Source organism: Scophthalmus maximus, chromosome 8, assembly GCF_022379125.1.
Source record: "Scophthalmus maximus strain ysfricsl-2021 chromosome 8, ASM2237912v1, whole genome shotgun sequence".
Taxonomy (NCBI): Eukaryota; Metazoa; Chordata; class Actinopteri; order Pleuronectiformes; family Scophthalmidae; genus Scophthalmus; species Scophthalmus maximus.
The window spans coordinates 3199880-3217752 of record NC_061522.1 but is presented as its reverse complement, the minus strand read 5'-3'; the positions used below and the strand labels follow the sequence as shown (position 1 = coordinate 3217752).

Sequence of the window (17873 nt, the reverse complement as noted above, 5' to 3'; positions counted from 1 at the left end):
GACTAGGTAGAAGGACAATCGTAGGTTATTAAAAGAATTTATTTTTTAAAAATGAGCTGGGGGATATTTTATGGTGGAGATAATAATAGTTGTCCAAAAAATATAATCAGCCTAAAGACAACAGCAAAGTCAGTTCTACTGGGGCATGATTGTGGATTTGCCTGTTGCTTGGAGGGGGTATATATATATATATATATATATATATAACCAGCTGCAAGGCCTAAAAAAATACACCTTGAGAAATATACTTAAAAAAATGAAAATAAAGATGTTAACTCCACAGATTGTAATTATAGAATCAAAAGAAAAAGACCAATAGTGCTCCAACAAAGGCGAGACTCAGCAGTTGTAATAATGTCACTCGCAAATTAATGAATGCACGAAGAGAAAAATCATGAATAATGGCTGTGGCCAGGGGGCCCTAAGCAGCCGCTTAGTTCGCTGATGCCTCGGGACCGGCCCTGCTCTGTTACGCGCCACCATTCACTTCCAGCTGTTGCTCGCTCCGTTGGGGGGCGTGTTGCCCGTCGCTCTCCCTCGCTCCCTTCAACCTTTGGCACAGCACTTTGTTTTTTGTTTTTTTTTACAAAACTTGGAGCCTGGCCTGCCTGCCTGGGTTCGTCCGCAGCATCATTAACCATGGCGCATCAAGCGAGGGCACTGGTCACCTCCAAGTGGCTCGCGGAGGCCGCCAAGGCGCAGGGCAAAGTGCGCGTCCTGGACACGTCCTGGTACTTGCCCAAGCTGCGGCGCAACGCCAAGAGCGAGTTCCAGAAGAGGCACATCGCCGGCGCGTCCTTCTTCGACATCGACCGGTGCTGCGACCGAACGTCGCCGCTGGACCACATGCTGCCGTCGGAGGAGGCGTTCGCGGACTACGCGGGCGACCTGGGCGTCGGCGGCGACACGCACGTGGTGGTGTACGACGCCAGCGAGTTCGGCGCCTTCTCGGCGCCGCGCGTGTGGTGGATGTTCCGCGCGTTCGGCCACGGCGCCGTGTCGCTGCTCGACGGCGGCCTGAGGGGCTGGCTGCGGGAGGGGCGACCCGTGAGCGACGCGCGCGTCCGGCCCGCGCCGCGCCGCTTCCAGGCCTCGCTGAACCGCGCCTGGGTCCGCGGCTACGGGCAGATGCTGGACAACCTGCACGCCGAGGAGTTCCAGGTGGTGGACGCGCGGCCGACGCGCAGGTTCCGAGGACTGGACGCCGAGCCCAGAGACAGTAAGTCCTCCACGGGGTCTGTACTGAACCCAAGCGTGGGCTGCGTCCTTGAGGACATTGCTTTTCATCCTTGCACAGTAAATCATGGCCTGTGTGGGAGTTTTCTTTGTACGCCTCCTTCCTCCAAACAGAAACAGGTCAGTTATGGAATCAAATGACACGTCTCGTCTCTATAGAAAATGATCAATGCACAGTCACCTCACCCATGTCGTGCACACAGGGTTCGTACTTGAAATCCTTGGAAATGCTTGAGTTTTAAAGTTGCGTTTCTAAGGGTTTGAAAAGTGCTTGAATCGCTGCGGAGAGAAATGTTATCCAGAGATTCGACTCGTGCTCCGGCCTCGGACAAAAACGAAAGACAAAAATACGAAGGCGTCCATATTTTTATGACCTTTTTATGGACCAAACCAGTGATTTATTAATCATACGGCGAGAACAGATGAGTGGACAGAAGCAGCGAGACTTTGCTGGACCGTCCTTGACCTCCATTCCCGTGTCCACCAACACACGCGTAGACACGACGACTGTTATGGAGGTCAATGAAGAAGGACTGAGTTCATATTCATGTATTGTGAGATAAGTCGGTGACGTAATAATCGTGACAGGCCTTCTTACACGATTGGGAGTAATATAGGCTTACGTTATCTGATAACAATAATGGAGGCCTGTACCTCAGGACCAAAGGACGATGGTGATGATGAAGATTACCTGAGAAATGATGTGGGTTTTTTTACCATTAGTGTTGGAAACAAGTGAGAGCATGACTCACGATTTGATTCATATATTTGTGGCACTTAACTCTCAAGTCATGTGATAACCGGTTTAAAAAATATATACTCGCAAAGCTGTTTCCATCGCTTTCAATTTAGCCGAAAAACATGCTCATCCAAAAGAGCCCAACGTTTTCCATGTTAAGTTACATAAATATCAAGCTGAATGAGTCCGGCCTTATCGATCGCATCCACCAAGTCACACGTGCTCGCGCTGGTCGAGACACTGTTCACTCATTGGTCTGATCAGTGGAGGAGATACCGCACGAGAGCACACGTGACGTTGTGACGCGTCCGTTGGCTTTTGTTTTTAAAAAAACGTCACTGGAAGTCTTTTAGCAAGTCGCCAGGTTTGTCCGATGATTTGAACGTAGCGAGATGAAGAAAACTGCAAAATGGTTTCGAGAGAATGTTTCGCATTTGTTGTTTCTACAAAACATCGATAGTGTAATGGAAGAAAAAAGACGTTAAATTGTTTACGTCATAAACCGTCTCGTATTGTCAGAATGTCAAGTGTAAAGTTCAACAACAAGAGAAAAGACAACAGCTGTTTTTGAAAACGTATCCAACAAATATAGAAGAGAAAGTGTAATTCACATGTGGGAAAAGGAGCAGGGACAATTAATAAACTTATTTGATCCTTCCCCTTAATTATGAAATCATTATTTACAATAACTGAATACAATTATAGAGCTTGACATACTTGTCACCTATCACACCCACAGTTACATATTTACAGTTAAATACAGAACTAGATTTACAGAACAATATACATAGGACCTTAATTGTCTTGAAGACAGACCAATTAATAAGCATATACACATTAACATAAATATATACACATACCATACATACATATACACACACCTACACACGACTGGTGATCAAAACCCTTCTTCATCACCTGTATTAAATAGGGTCATATCATTATAATTTTTGTTAAATAGGGTCATATCTTTATAATTTTTGTTAAATAGGGTCATATCTTTATAATTTTTTTTAAAACTGGACAATGCTTGGACATTGCTTTAGTTAAACATGCAGACTGTTCCACAATTTTACCCCGCAAATTGAGATGCAAGACTTTTGTCATAGTTGTTCGGACAGTTAAAGTTTTTACATTTAAGTTTCTGAACACGCAAATACAGTATTTAGATTTATTTTTATTTTTTTAATCTCGCCAGCGTCGCCTGAAATATCACAGCCTGATAACAGATGGATCGTTCAACAAACAAACAGACGTTGGTCAGTCGTTCCCGGACAGTGTGCGGGCTCAGCGTGGGACGCGACACAAACCAGAGCGAGCCACTCGCTGCGCGACTTCCTTGTGTGTGGCCTTTCTGCAGAGTTTATTCTGGACAAACACTCTGGGCCCGAATCACTGAACAACACAAACACACGGCGAGCAGACAGGACACGCTTGCATAAGCACGCTGGTTATCTACAGTCACTGACCCCCACCGACACACACACACACACACACACACACACACACACACACACACACAGACACACACACACACACACACACACACACACACACACACACACAGGAGGACAGTAGCAGGGAATGAGTTGATGGTCTACACAGGTAGATGTTGTCGATAACGGTCTGTGTGCCGCGATAAGTACGTGCCTTATCTTCATCTTCTAGACTTCACACAAACACACACACGTATATCATATATACACACACACACACACACACACACACACACACACACACACACACACACAAACACTGTAGATACACACATCCACAGGTGAAACTCCCAATGTGGAAGCAGTGTCAGCAGTGAACTTTGACCTCAGGCAAACAGCCATTCAATAGAGATGTTTCCAATGCAGCGAAAGAGAAGCTCAAGGCTACTGTCAAATTATATTGCGACATATATTGATCACTTTTTGACCATTTTTTTTATTTTTTTGTGTTACAAATACCCTTTTTTTTTTACAATGGATGAACCAAAAGCTGAGACCAGATTCAGATTCATAGTGTAATCACATATTTCAAAACAGCTGCACCTGATGATTATTTTCATAATCCATTAATCTGTTTGGTTCATACTGTCGATCATGTCTTTCAAACCCTGAGATGATGTTTTGTTTTTGTCCACACACCAAATATGTTGCGTTTTACCGTCACAGAGGAGCAAAGAAACCAGAGAATATTCAATTAAATATTCATTTTAAGAAGAAATTGTAGAATTTTGACCTTTTATTTTTTCATAAAAACTACTCAAACTCTGCTTATGTTTAGACCACGTTTAACATTTGAGAAGTTTGTCTTTTATGATTTTTTTTTTAAAGTTTTTTTGAGAGAATGTGTTTACAAGTAAACTCATGGTTAGCGATATTACACTGTACAGTACTGTACAGAACTCTGCTGACACATTTATCATCGACCACCGGAGAAAAATAAATTCAATTTGGGGATTTTCTTTTTGTAAAAAAAATCTAAAACAAAACAATAAAAACGGCATTTTTCTTTAACTTAATATTGACCTCACTATTTTAATATTGACCTCACTATTTTAATATTGACCTCACTATTTTAATATTGACCTCACTATTTTAATATGGACCTTACTATGTAAAGTGCCTTGAGACAATGTATGTTGTGATATGGCGCTATACAAATGAAATTGAATTGAATATATTTGCTTCATAGTCTTGTTAATGATCACACAGGGTGATTCATTCAATGTGTTTCTCTTTTTCTTTTGGCGAATGAGGGAATATTTGAATGGAAACCTCAATCGCTCATTCCAGACATTGGCCCCATCTATTTTTATAATGTAATGTGTGAGTGTGAGCCGTGCGTGCAGCTGGAAAGATGCGACACCGCTTATGCTCGCCGGCCTCGTACTCCCTCTCTGACACACGCGCCCGCGCTTCACTGGAATCGGGAAGTGAGATAAAATAGTGTCGTCTATTCGGAGTTTGTGGAGGCGGAGAGCGGTTTTTAAAGTTGTCCTCCCCTCATCTCTAACCCTCTTCTCCTCCCTCTCTCTTGTCAATTCGACAGACACCGAGCCCGGCCACATCCCCGGCTCCGTCAGCGTGCCCTTCGACTCCTTCCTGTCCCCGTCGGGTCACTTCCTGCCCAGGGAGCAGCTCCGGGCGCTGTTCGCCCGCGCGGGCGTCGACCTCCGCCGCCCGCTCTGCGCCTCGTGCGGCTCGTCCGTGACGGCGTGCCACGTGGCGCTGGCGGCCCACGAGTGCGGCCACCCGGGGGTGTCGGTGTACGACGGCGGGTGGTCGGAGTGGTACGCGCGCGCCGCCCCCGAGCACGTCGTGTCCGAGGGACGGGGCAAGCGTCTGTGATCTCGTGCCGAGGCGGCTACGAGGAGGCGTGTTTGGCGGTTTCCGAGACCGCATCGGACCGGGACGGACTGACAGCGAGGGGGGGGGGGGGGGGGGGGGGGTGTCCTTTGCTCGCCTTGAAGCCCCCTGAAGTGGGCTTCAGGTTTGAAGGAGTAGTTTGACATTATGGGAATCATTTGCTTAATTATCGAGATTGGATTGGACCATTCTCACGCTGAGCACAAAGACGGGTGGCCCGGCCCGGCCCGGCCCGCAGGTGACCAGCGCCGCCCCTGAATGATCTCGACTCAGACGCTTCGTCTCGTCCGATTCCTCTGAGTAGTAGTGGACCACGTACGAGCCGCGGTGCCCGACATCAGCTGACGGTCGACGGATCGGCATCAGCGCCCCTCTGTAAAAGCTATTCCTTCGACATTCCTCCTTCCGTCATCTGCTTGGCCAATTCAGGTTATTGTTCACATCACAACAGTTACTAGACACTATTTGGAAAGATAATCATTTTTATAATATTTGATCATCTGTATTTATTTATTTAATTCTTTTGGGGGGGGGGGGGGGCGGGGCAACTTGAACGGTGTCCAGGTTTTGTTGGTCGGTGACAAATCATTTAAAGAATGTACCCCTCCATGTGATCAGCAACTCCGCATGTTAGTTTGACACGATTCCCCCCCCCCCCCGAGCAGATTGTGAACAGGAAACATGGAAATTCAGAATCGCAACTCTGCCGTTTGAGGAGCAATGGGCGGCGACACACTCGGCACCCGGAGCGTCCGGCGAATTCCTATTACCCGGAAAAAACGGAGTAGCTCGTATCTTCTGGTCGCTGCAGTTTCTGTAAATGTAGATGTGCAATGTCGAGTCACACTTCACTGTTAAATTAATCACGCTGGATGACATGTGTTTCCGAATAAAAGGGGAAGTGACACAACACAAGGTATTTTCTTCCTCTTTTTCTCAAAAGCTTAACAAGTGGCCACGCACCAGGCAAAGGTCACTTGTGAGCGGCTCGGCCCCCGGGTCCTTCTTTCTTCGGATGGACTCTGTGCGAGCGGCACAGGGAGAGGCGTCGACTTCGTCCCCTTATCTCCGCCGCTCCAGCCCGAGGGAGTAGCCGCCTTATCCTGGCACCAACCGGTGAGTGCGTTGACCCGACAGAGGAACAATGTTAGCCTGTATCTCGCTGCGAGCTCGGAGTCCGGTCGGCAGGGCACACCGCCAAACAATTCAATCTCTCAAAAATCCAATTGAGAAAACGAGGGCAAGTTAATAGACTTGACAAAATATATATTGGGACAATTACAAGCACTTTAAACTATTTCTGTTGTTGTTGCTACGATATCATTTCAACGGACCTACGTGCTGCTGTCGACCGGGGGGGGGGGGGAGCTCGACGGGTTTCCCCACCGGAGGGCGCCAGAGGACCTCCGCAGCTTTGTCACCACGTGGCACAGCGGTCGTCCGAGCTCGCGCCCGGCGTCGGACACGTGCAGCTACAGTTTCTCCCACCAACCTCAGCGTCTGTTGAGAATGCAACGTTTCAATGCACGAGACTCGGTATCAACTGTCTGGTTTAACTCCGAAATGGAAACCCGTTAGGTTTGAAATGGAAGGGGAAATGGAGGCATGAAATGAAGCATCCTGAGAGGGTTGTTGTTCTTGTTGTTGTTTTCAAAGGGGGGTTGTTGTGGAGGTTATTTGAGGGTCTGGTTTGGGAAAGCACACGCTTCTTTCTGTTCGCTTCCGCGATTGTGACACACTGAGATCTCCAAGAGGCAAAGGGGTTTCTGCCGGGCCTGTAGCTCATGCGATGAAGGTGTTAAAAAGAAAAAAAACCAAAAGGGGAATGGAAAGTATCGCAGGCCAGAAAAGGGGTTTCCATCCTGTCGTTTCTCAATTCTCGACACATGGATACCGTGTCACCCAGATACCACTTTCACGCTGCATGCAGGGGAACCACACTAACCACGCGCTTGGTTGGGCTTTTTTTTCTTCTTTCTCTGCTCCGAGAGCCTTCCTGTCAGTCATCTGCCATCGCCCGGAACAGAGACAAACCCTTTTTTTTCAGCGCAACCCGAGTCCAAAGACATGGACGCAGCGTATCGGCCGCTTTGTCCGTGAGCGGCAGCACGGATGCCCAGCAGGTAGGGGTCCCTTCGACCAGTTCCGCGCTCGAGCGAGGCGGCAGGAAATCGCTGCCACGTCAGCTGGTGGTGGTGGATGATTTAAAGGATGATTAAGGCCGGGTGCGGTCGGTTCGCGGGTTGAGAGAAAACGAGATTAGAAGTGATTACAGGCGTTCAGTGCATACGTGTGTCTTACGGAGTACATCGGCGATGACGACATCCTTCACAAGAGTTAAATGAGTCCTTTCTGTGGCTGTCGCCGCGCGTGACCTCTTCAGGCCTTCCAATGAAACGAGAGTTGACAGCTGCGAGGGCATCATTGTGGGAGACAATGTTAAACATAGATCTATATCTTTGATTTTTCACTGAAAATATTCACGGTGGCGTAGTGGTCAGCACTATCGCCTCTCAGCGAGAAGGTTCTGGGTTCCAGTCCCGGTTCGAACCAACCAGGGCCTTTCTGTGTGGAGTTTGCATGTTCTCCCCGTGTGTGCGTGGGTTCTCTCCGGGTTCTCCGGCTTCCTCCCACAGTCCACAGACATGCAGAATGGGGTCAGGTTCATTGGAGACTCTGAATTGACCGTAGGTGTGAATGTGAGAGTGAATGGTTGTCCGTCTCTGTATGTGGCCCTGTGATAGGCTGGCGACCTGTCCAGGGTGAACCCTGCCTCTCGCCCAACGTCAGCTGGGATTGGCTCCAGGTTTTCGTGACTTTGGATTTTAAAGGTCTCTGGGATAAATCATGACATGTCTTTCATACAGTTACTCTCAAGCTTTAAGACATAAAAGATAGAGTTGTTGTCAAGAAAGAGAAAAGCAGGTATGTCGGGGGGGGGTGGGAGTGTTTTTGAAAATGAGAGACGTGGTATGTGTGGGAACATTAGACTATGTCCACATGCCGATGTTGCATTGAGGGCAAGGGTCGCTGGGACGTCGACGCCATCGCACGTCCTCAATCGCATTTGCTCTTCCTTAGCGTTTGCTGGAGAGTCAACAGTTGTGGGGTTTTTTTCTCTCAAGAAACAACAGTTGCTTTCTGGGAAGAGACGAGGGTTCGGAAGTGGTTTCGTGTGTCTGCCAAGTGTGCGTGTGTAATTGGTGCGGTTTCTTTTTCTTATTCTTTTTTTTTTGCGCCGGTATCTCTGTGAAACGGAGAAATGAGAGAAAGATTGTCATCTCTTTTCATTTCGACCGCTGGAGCCGGTGATGGGGGAAGTCCGCCGAACGTCAGAGGGAGACAGATAAATATACTAACCCTCAGATACAACGCACCTCGGTCTCAGAGAATGCTCAAAGTTTGGCCCTCGGGTCCAAACTTTGGTTATTCTGCGCAAGTCGGGGGGAAAATGTGTTTTTCCTCAGGTACAAAAGAAAACTCCGGCCAGAGCCGGGGAACCCTCTTCACACATTGCTCGTAGGCTACGTTGACCCTTTGAACTGTAACTTTGCCCCCTTTCAAAGGGGCTATTAGTCGGGTTATAGTCCTGTCGGTAGAGACGTGGCAAGCTCAACCAATCGCACGTCGTTCCTCTCCTGGCAGAGAGCTGGAAAGCGACGCCAGCGTCTGCTCTTGTTTTCCGCTTTCGACTCCTTGCCGTCTGAACCTCGACCGCCAGCGAGCTCGCTCCTCCGGCCCAGCTGATGGTGACCCCTCGTCTCGCGGGGCCATCGATTGGCCGAAGCTCTCGGCGAAGCGGGCATCACTACCACCAGCCGCTCGGCATAGACGACTTGCCCATACGACCTGCGACCCCTAAGAACCCTATTTGGACTTTTTTTGGTAGCTTCAAACTCTAAAGTTCATTTGACTCTGCAACAGAAACGACAAAGAACTACTGCAAATTTATATCGGAGTTTAAAAAATGTCGACCCTCCTGTTCAGTTCATCTTCAGTTCTTTTCAGTTATCAGGAACATGTGGACTTCCTGATTATTGACACATTCACCGGTTTCCAATAAAGCGCACAGTTGGGGAGGTAATGCAATTCGGCTTTAGTTCATCCCTCACCGGGGAGATAAGTGTGCGGTTTGCGACGAGGTCACGACTTGTGGTCTGATTAGTGCCGTAGTTTAGAACAGGAAGTGACGCGAGCAGGAAGTGCACATCGGAGAGTAATGGAACATTTGGGTTCTCAGAAAAAAAAAAACACGTTGACCTTTATTCTTCATTAAGAGTCGGTGGAAAAAGAAAAACTGGTTGCTTCTCCTGTGCAGATGGAAAAAAAGACAGAGAAGTTTGCTTTTTAACTTTCATAGAAATGTATTCTTACAAATATACATGTTTTTTGCTTTTGTATTTGGGCCTGGGTGGGCGTTGTAATAACCACATTACCACAAGTACAATTCCTACCTGAAAACACACACACACACACACACACACACACTTATTTTTCATCCTGTTTTTGGCAGTATATGTCAGTAAATGTCAATGTGGGCCAGATTAAAAAAACCCGCAGCTACTGTTTCTACTGCAGCTGTCAGTTGATCGTCAAAAGGGCAAAACTTTGAGAAAGAAAAGAAGGAAAAGAGTGTGAAATTGAATGGAAGTAAAAAAAAAAAAAAAAAATGGTACAAATCTAGCTTCAACGCCAAACGAGTCAGTATCCACCCGTGTCAAAGTTAAGCATCAGTTGAAGGCAAAAGCCGCGAGCTAGAGATGGACAGTTTCCCTTCTCCGGGAGGGGGCCGGTTCACGCATGACTCACCTCGATAAGCCATCGATTTTACCTTGAAGTGGCCTGCGCAGCATGCAAACATACGTACGTTTGATCCTTTCCGTTCAGTGGGCGGCGTTTTTCTTTTCTTTCTTTTTTTTTCCTTCGAGGAGGAAGCAAGAAAAAGCTCTTATTTTGGTCTGACGTTCTCTCGCAGGGCGTCAAACGGAATAGAAACCGGTGCTTCGCAGCAGGTCCCCGAGCAGCTTCGCTCACAGGTGAGACACTCAAAGAGTTTCATATTTCATGCTTTTTGCTCAGAAATAAAGCCTCATTATTATTGTTATTATGATTGTTATTATTACTATTATTATTATTATTATCATCATTATTGATATTGATATTATTATTACTATTACAACAACAACATGATTGTAATTGTTTGTAATTATAAGTGTCAGTCTGGTAGAGAATAAAGCGGCGGCTGTACGACTGTCCTCTCTCTCTTCTCTCTTCTCTACCTCCCATCCTCTTTCCGCCCACCTCTCCTCTCTTCCCCATTTCTCGCCCGCAACTCAGTCCGGTTTCTGTCAGAGTTTTTTTTACTTCTCTCCACCGTCACCAGGTGCTTTGCTCACTGTGGGCTCTGTTGGGTTTTTTCCTGTAATATTGTAATATTGACCTCCCTATGTAAAGTTCCTGTTACACAGACACAATTGAACTGAACATGTGATGGTTGACACGTCGCCTGTTGGTGGTGAGAGAGGACGTGACGCCTGAACAAGTGGGCAGCGGGCTCTGAATAGACGAGGGCGTATTTTCTCATGGAAACTTTTATTACGTTTTTATTTTAACGTTTTTTTTTCTGTTTTTTGTTATTTTTTTGTAGCACGTTCAGTTTCATCACCCGTTTGAGATAAGCAAACGACTACGAGGTCGACGCTCGGTTCTGGTTTTCCAGGCTACGACGCATTTAGTGGAGGGGCAAAAGAAAAACCCCGCCCTGTGGTTGAATAATGGCGGCATTCGTCACGCAGCGCGCCCGTGTCGTCAGTCCGCGTTGGTCTGGTCGTGTGCAGCTCAACCAGCCCGTCGTTCAACGCGAGCGCCGAGAAAAATAAGTGAGGACACAGGCGAACGCACATTCCGCCGCTTCTCTCACCTCAGATCGGCCGCCATCTTGACTCCGGCCGCCGGACAGTCGCGGGACGAGTGTTTGAAATGAAAACTGTGAAAGTGGAGCGGACCAAAACAGGATTTTTATGAAAAGTGTCCAGGGAGGACGCCCTTCTCTAATCCAAAGGCCAACGAAACACGACACAACGCAACAACTGTCCCTGCAACCACCGCCTCATGTCGTGGCCCCGTTCTGTAGAGGGGGCCGCGGGTACCGGTCCAGATTCAGCGCTCTTTAGTTCAGGTTGTATCTTGCTCATTCCATTCCTTGTATTCAACGCACAGAGGACACGGCAGCGGGGGCAGGATGTTGTCTCGCTCCGTCGCAAAGGCACTGGGCGACTTCTGGTTCTGGGCGACAACAACGACGGCAACAGTAAAGGGCGCTGCCAGTCCTCCACGCTGGTTGAGGAATTCAGAGTGAATCTTTGACTCTGACGTCCCCCCCAACTAACTATTATTATAATAGTCTAAACTAAAACAGAATTACACTGCCGTTCCAATGTTTGGGGTCACTTGACACCCGTTGAGCTGCTGTGGGAGCAGCTTGACCGTATGGTACGTAAGAAGTGCCCATCAAGCCAATCCAACTTGTGTGTGGGGGGGGGGGGGGGGGTCTTTCAGGAAGCGTGGGGTGAAATATCTTCAGATTACCTCAACAAATTGATCGCTAGGATGCCAAAGGTCTGCACGGCTGTAACTGCTGCAAAAGGAGGATTCTATGACGGACAAACTTATTATTTCAAATAAAAGTCATTGTTTCTGACCTCGTCAATGTCTTGACTAGATTTTCTATTCATTGTGCAACTCATTTGATGATTTCATGGAAAACCCCAAAAACTGTCTGGGTGACCCCCCAACTTTTGAACGGCAGTGTATATTTATGCTTTATTATTAGTCTGCATCGTTTTTGGTTTGTTTTTTTATCAGCCACAGAACCAAAGCTCATTTCTATTTCTGCTTTCCTTTTTTTCTCTCTCGCTCACCTGTCGGTGTCGCAATGGTGTTCCGTCGCCTCGGTGTCTCTTTTTTCCCACGCTCGCGGTCAGGGGTGTTTGTGGTTGTGCAGAAGAAAAAAAAAGAGATCACCCCCAAAAATACATAACGCGGCGCCTCATCCCCTCTGCCACTCGCCGACAGCTGCATCTCTCGAATCGGCTCAGGATGAGGAGGAGGAGGAGGCAGTGACCCGCAGGTCAACCCGGACGTCCCCGGAAACAAGGGGGAGACTGAGCGACGCCACAAATGGAGGGGGGCCGGAGAAGGCCTCTGCTGCCGCTGCTGCTGCTTCATCATCTCCTCCTCGCTGCGCCTCAAGAAGGGGCGCCCAGCTGTACCGACAGCCGGGATAAAAGTGAGTGATTTGGTTTTTTTGGCGACTGAGATTGACGCGGTTGCCCTTTGGCGAGGGTGAATTTGATTTGGAGGGGTTCTCCCGTGTCCTCGCTCCCGCAGGACTCACCTGCACCAGCGACTACAACCGCACCATCACCTGCGCGTGGAGCGGCACGGACGAGTCCGACCGCGCGGACGCCCCGTGCGCACTGCGCGCCGCGCTGGTGAATTCCAGGTAAGGACAGGCGGGCGCGCGCTCGCCGCGGACGTGCGCGCGAGCAGCGTTGCGCGCGGGTTGCGAGATGAAATGGGATTTCTTTTGTTTGTCCTTATGAAGAAATCAGTTCAGCGCCTCCTGTGACCTGGAGCCCGTCAACGTCTCCGTCCCAGCGCTGCAGAAGTGCTCCATGGTCTTCCAGCAAGACTTTATCGTGAGTTTGAATCACCGCCGCTGTTACTTGAGCCTGTGTAGGGGGAAAAAATCGATTTCATATCTGTGCTCATCAAACTGGAGAGGTCTAGACTGATCCTCTCTAGGCCGTTCCAACATGCACCGATGACGCACTAATACATCTACGAGCATTTCATTAAGAACTGTGTCCAGCAGCTCCGACTCTCTTTGCTATCTTCCTTCTTCATTTGGTATTGTCGTCCGTCTGTGAGCGCACGCAATATCATTTTCTTTGTTTCATTGTTTTGTTCTCAGTTCAAATCCCGAAATAATCTGTCAATAAGCCGGAGCTGTAAACCCGCCAAGCCGATTCTGAAAATTTACTTCAGGCCAGCTTGCCACAGTGAGTACGATGAACGACTCTCCATCGGGAACTTAAACCTTGCGGGCGATTCACGGTGACCGACGACAAAATGTTTGCGTGGTTCCTCAGTAAAGCTGAATCCTCCGGGGAAACCCGCCATCAACGACACCACCGCTTCCTGGAGGCCCCAGGTGAAAGAGCATAAGGGGATAAAAAAATACACCTGCCAGCTGCAGTGGAGAAGCTGGGATCAGTCATGGAGTGTGTGTATATATTTACTTTGTTTCTATTCATACAGTGCATGATTACATGATGTGTGTGTGTGTGTGTGTGTGTGTGTTGCAGATATGAGTTTAACAGTTATCCTTGAGAGTGAATGTTAAAGGATTTATTACGGTGGCTCTGAGGATCGAAACACATCAACATTCCACAAAACACGACGCTTCACATTGCTGTATATTGCCAAAAACGTTGTTGTGTTGTGGGAAACCTCGCTTTTCGGAAATTCTTGTTGCGTTTTGACCCTCAGGGCCACCGTAACATTCACGCACGACGTGTAGGAAAAAGCCACGGCACAGTGAACGAGCAGGCGTGACGCGTGACGCCTGACGCCCGTTTCTCCTTTGTCAGGATCCGTCTGTGCAGGAAAAGCAGACCACGACCAGAACGTGTGGGGTGAACTGCAACGCACAGCTGGACTCAAATCTGCTCGTACCAGGCGAGAGGCACGAGGCACGCGTCCGGGTGCATGCCGAAGAACGGTGGGGAGAGTCCACGTGGAGTGACTGGAGCCCCACTGCATCATGGGTGTCAGCTGTAGCGCCGATCACCGAACCACCACCACCACAACCACTCTCAGGTGGATGAGGACACAATTATTCGGTTTAGTTAAACGAATGCAGTCGGTGTCCATGCAAGCCACGTTCAAGAGTTCCATTTTGCATTAAAGGGTGACATATTGTATTTGTGCACATAGATGTGTATAAGTGGAGCCCCGCCGGCGCGCAAACTGCGAAAAAACTGCAGGCTGAAGCTCTGAACAACTGGTTCACGTTTCTCTCCCGCTGTGATGTCACAGTCGGACTCTTTTGCGGGTAAACCCCGCCCGCAATCAGAGAATCTCCACTTCTCTGGTGAAGGGGCGTGGACTGGGCCAGCTGGCCAATCAGAGCAGAGTGGGGCTAATCGGGAGGAGGGGGGAGGGGCTAAAATAAATCCAGGCGTTTTTTGGACAGAGGGTGAAAAGAGGAGCTGCAGGAACGGGCAGTATGAGAACGCTGATGCCTTTTCACTGAAGCGTGTAAACCTTTTCAGGTGGTCACCCAAATTAACAGTATGAACCTGAATATGAGCATAATATGTCACCTTTAAGAGATTTGTCTGTTGAACAATACATCTACAAAGAAGAACAGATGATTATCTTCTAACACATCTTCAATACGCTTTTTGTAAACCTACAACCCAGATTTGTGCTTTGATGAATACAGTATTCTTACCTCTTAGCTTCTGTGACTTGCTGTGTTTGTCAGATTTTGCTGGAGGTCAACTGGGCATGATCGTCGCAGGCGCAGGGTTGGCCCTGAGTCTGGCTTTCATTGGGCTCTTTAGGAATATCAAAACCAACTGGTGAGCAGACGCGGCCACGCACAGAGAAAGGAGAAAAGGAAAAGAAAAAAAAGATATTACACCTTTGTTGCAACAATATGTTCAAATCTGTTTTCTGCTTTCAAGAAAAATGTGTGAAAAAACGACCTCATTCTGTGTTTAAAGGGCCTACGAGAAGATCAGACGTCCGGACCCAGGGAAATCCTTCCTTAAGGATGTCAATTTCCAGGTGTGTTAGTTATTATTATCTTCACAAAGACACATTGATCATTGTGTTTCACCTTGTGTGGAAAGGTGTGAGAGCGATATTACAACCTATTAAATTGGCTGTGGTTAATTTGTGTGATCACTTGGGGGCATTAGAACAAGCAGCACAACCCTGATGTATTATTACAGTGAATGTGTTATTGGAAAATTGCTTATTTTACACATTCAGCAGACGAGCCAATAATGTCTCTGTCTTTAATTTGGTGCTGGGCCGTTATAGTGCCTGCTGCAAGAAATAGAAATTTAAACGCACCAAAATTTGGCCCTATATTTTCAAAGCAGATGAGGCTAAGGCCAACAGTACATCCTAATGTGATCATTTGCCAATATGAAAAGAGATGAATTTGTGCCAGTTTAAAGATGGAACAACACGACACCCACTACAGATGGATGTGAGTCAAAACGGTAGGATGTGCAAACTTATGTAGGAAGTGAAACCAGACAAAAAAAATGTGAAAAACATGTACACCACGAAAGGCAGAAATACAGCAGAGGTTGAAAAGAAGAACACAACAAACACTGTATGTTTCCCTTTTTGCAGACATTGTTTTGCAGCCTTACGAACACAAAGTCTAGTGCGGATTTAATTAATTCTGTATTTTGATTCCTTTCCGATGCCTGCTCTCACGCCCGCGCCGCACCTTTGCTGTTTTCTCCTCTCAGAACTGGTTGAGCCCCTACTACACAAGCGAATCCTTTCGCTCCTCCTTGACACTGGAGAATGTTGTCTCCGTAGAGGTCATCTCCAAGGTGGATGCCTTCATACTCGGCGGCAAAGAGGCGGCTCTGCCGGAGAAGATGAGCAGCGACAGCAGCTTCGAGTCGACCAGCTCCAGTTTCTCCAACCCCAGTTACTCCCAGCTGTGTCCTCATCATCCTCCTCCTGTCCCCCTGCCCACCACGGGGAATCCGACACCCCGCGCCAATGACACACCCCAGGGCCCGGTTTGTCGTCAATGCGAAGGAAGGAATGCAGTAGAGGGTAGGGACGAAGAAAGACTTAAAGAACTGGAGATCCTACAGTTGCTTTCCAAAGGCCGCGACAACAGTGAGCCGGTGCAGGTGATCTCAGACTATGAGAAGGTGGAGAAGCTCCAGGTCGAGGTGCTCCTCAGGCTCCAGAATGAGGATTCGGGTATGTGCATTGGTGAAGAGGTCAGTCAACAGAGTCTGGAGGCAGATAGCATCAGTGCAGACGGTAGCCATGACGAGGGGGCAGAGTGCAAAGACGAGGAGAAAGAGGGAGGGAAGGAAAACAAGGTCAATTTTCTGATGCTGTTTGGAGGCAGTGGAAGTGTTTTTGGCAAAGGTTCCATTCAGGTTTGTTCTGATTACGAGCAAGTCCAGAGGCTGCAGCCTGGCAACCCGGAGCTCCCAAGCCTGGATTCGGGGGTTAGCAGTGGGGGCGAGGAGCAGGTGAGCCACGAGGAGAGCCTGGAAGACGTGGAGAGGTCCGCCGAATCCACAAGCTTCATGTTCCCTCCTCCTCCTTTTCCTCCGTCCTGTGCTTTTCCACGCTCCGCGACGTCTTTCCCACAACCACAACCCACAAAGTTCTCCGAGACGGGTTTGAGTCCGGCTCCGCTCCCTCCGAGTCCAAGTTCTACGGTGGGGGGGATCGCTCTGATGGCAGTGTCCAGGTCAATGGAACCCTCTGGGGATGGATACATGCCAGCGAGACAGGAAGCGAGATAGAGACCTCTTCATCTACGTTACATGCAAAACATGAAGCACGTGTATTTAACTCCTGTTCGTTAGTTGTAACATCATATCACACATTTATTTAGTGTGCAATGTCTCTGAGGGAAGGGATGACTTTAATGCTTAGCTAATTTTCATTCTTTTATGATATTATTTATATCTTATTGACATTATATCGTATATATAAATGTAACTGATTTATATTGGTATGACATCAATATTTAATGTACTGACTGCAGATGTCAAAGTTATTGGCTTCAGTTAAAATCTTTATTCAGACCTACCCTGGTTACTTGTTTTGTTTTTTAATAAAAGATAAATATTTATAAAGGGAAAGTTTTTGTGGATGTTCACTGTATGAAATGACGTAATATCAATGTTGACAGATGTGACAGACAATCTTCATAATGAAACTTGACAGTGATATCGGGGGGAAGTTGAACTGAACAGAAAATTATTATGATCGGTTTGTTTAATTAAGTTTCAGGGGTTAGTAGGTGTCAATGAGCCTCCAACAACCATCATTGTTGTCAGAGGCTGTTATAAGTGATAATGATAATAATGTAGAACACTTCGTGCGTGAAATGCATCTAAAATAAATAGCTGTTTGAGAAAAGATTAAAAAAAACAATCAGGTAAAACCCTTCAGGAAAAGGCAAGTTCAAGTTTTCAAGTTTGTTTAAAAAGAATCTTGACTTTTTAAATACCTTAGTAAGGCCTTTGTTTTTTTTAAGGAACTGTATTCTATGCTTTTAAAGACTTTTTTCAAAACCTCAAGCTGAGTCTCTTTCTCTCCCTCTCCCTCTCTCTCTCTCTCTCTCTCTCTCCCTCTCTCTCTCTCTCTCTCTCTCTCTCTCTCCCTCTCTCTCTCTCCCTCTCTCTCTCTCTCTCTCTCTCTCCCTCTCTCTCTCTCCCTCTCTCTCTCTCTCTCTCTCTCTCTCT

At 47.6% G+C, this 17873-nt stretch overlaps 2 protein-coding genes across 4 annotated transcripts; both read left to right on the top strand.

Moving 5' to 3' along the window:
* The first annotated feature begins 429 nt into the window (after positions 1-429).
* LOC118312016 (3-mercaptopyruvate sulfurtransferase-like) lies at positions 430-6246 on the top strand. Its single transcript, XM_035636252.2, has 2 exons — positions 430-1219; positions 5018-6246. Exons 1-2 carry the CDS (start codon positions 445-447, stop codon positions 5314-5316), a joined length of 1074 nt encoding a protein of 357 aa, XP_035492145.2. The 5' UTR covers positions 430-444; the 3' UTR covers positions 5317-6246.
* A 31-nt stretch (positions 6247-6277) lies between these two features.
* Positions 6278-17267, top strand: LOC118312014. 3 transcript variants are annotated; one of them, XM_035636247.2, is made up of 11 exons: positions 6278-6450; positions 10310-10370; positions 12409-12622; positions 12724-12838; positions 12941-13034; positions 13310-13397; positions 13488-13621; positions 13989-14217; positions 14888-14984; positions 15129-15192; positions 15894-17267. In XM_035636247.2, exons 3-11 carry the CDS (start codon positions 12514-12516, stop codon positions 16923-16925), a joined length of 1962 nt encoding a protein of 653 aa, XP_035492140.2. In that variant the 5' UTR covers positions 6278-6450; positions 10310-10370; positions 12409-12513; the 3' UTR covers positions 16926-17267. The 3 variants fall into 3 exon arrangements, with proteins under 3 accessions (XP_035492140.2, XP_035492142.2, XP_035492141.2); XM_035636248.2 differs by lacking the exon at positions 6278-6450 and adding an exon at positions 6779-7457; XM_035636249.2 differs by lacking the exon at positions 10310-10370.
* The last annotated feature ends 606 nt before the right edge of the window (positions 17268-17873 follow it).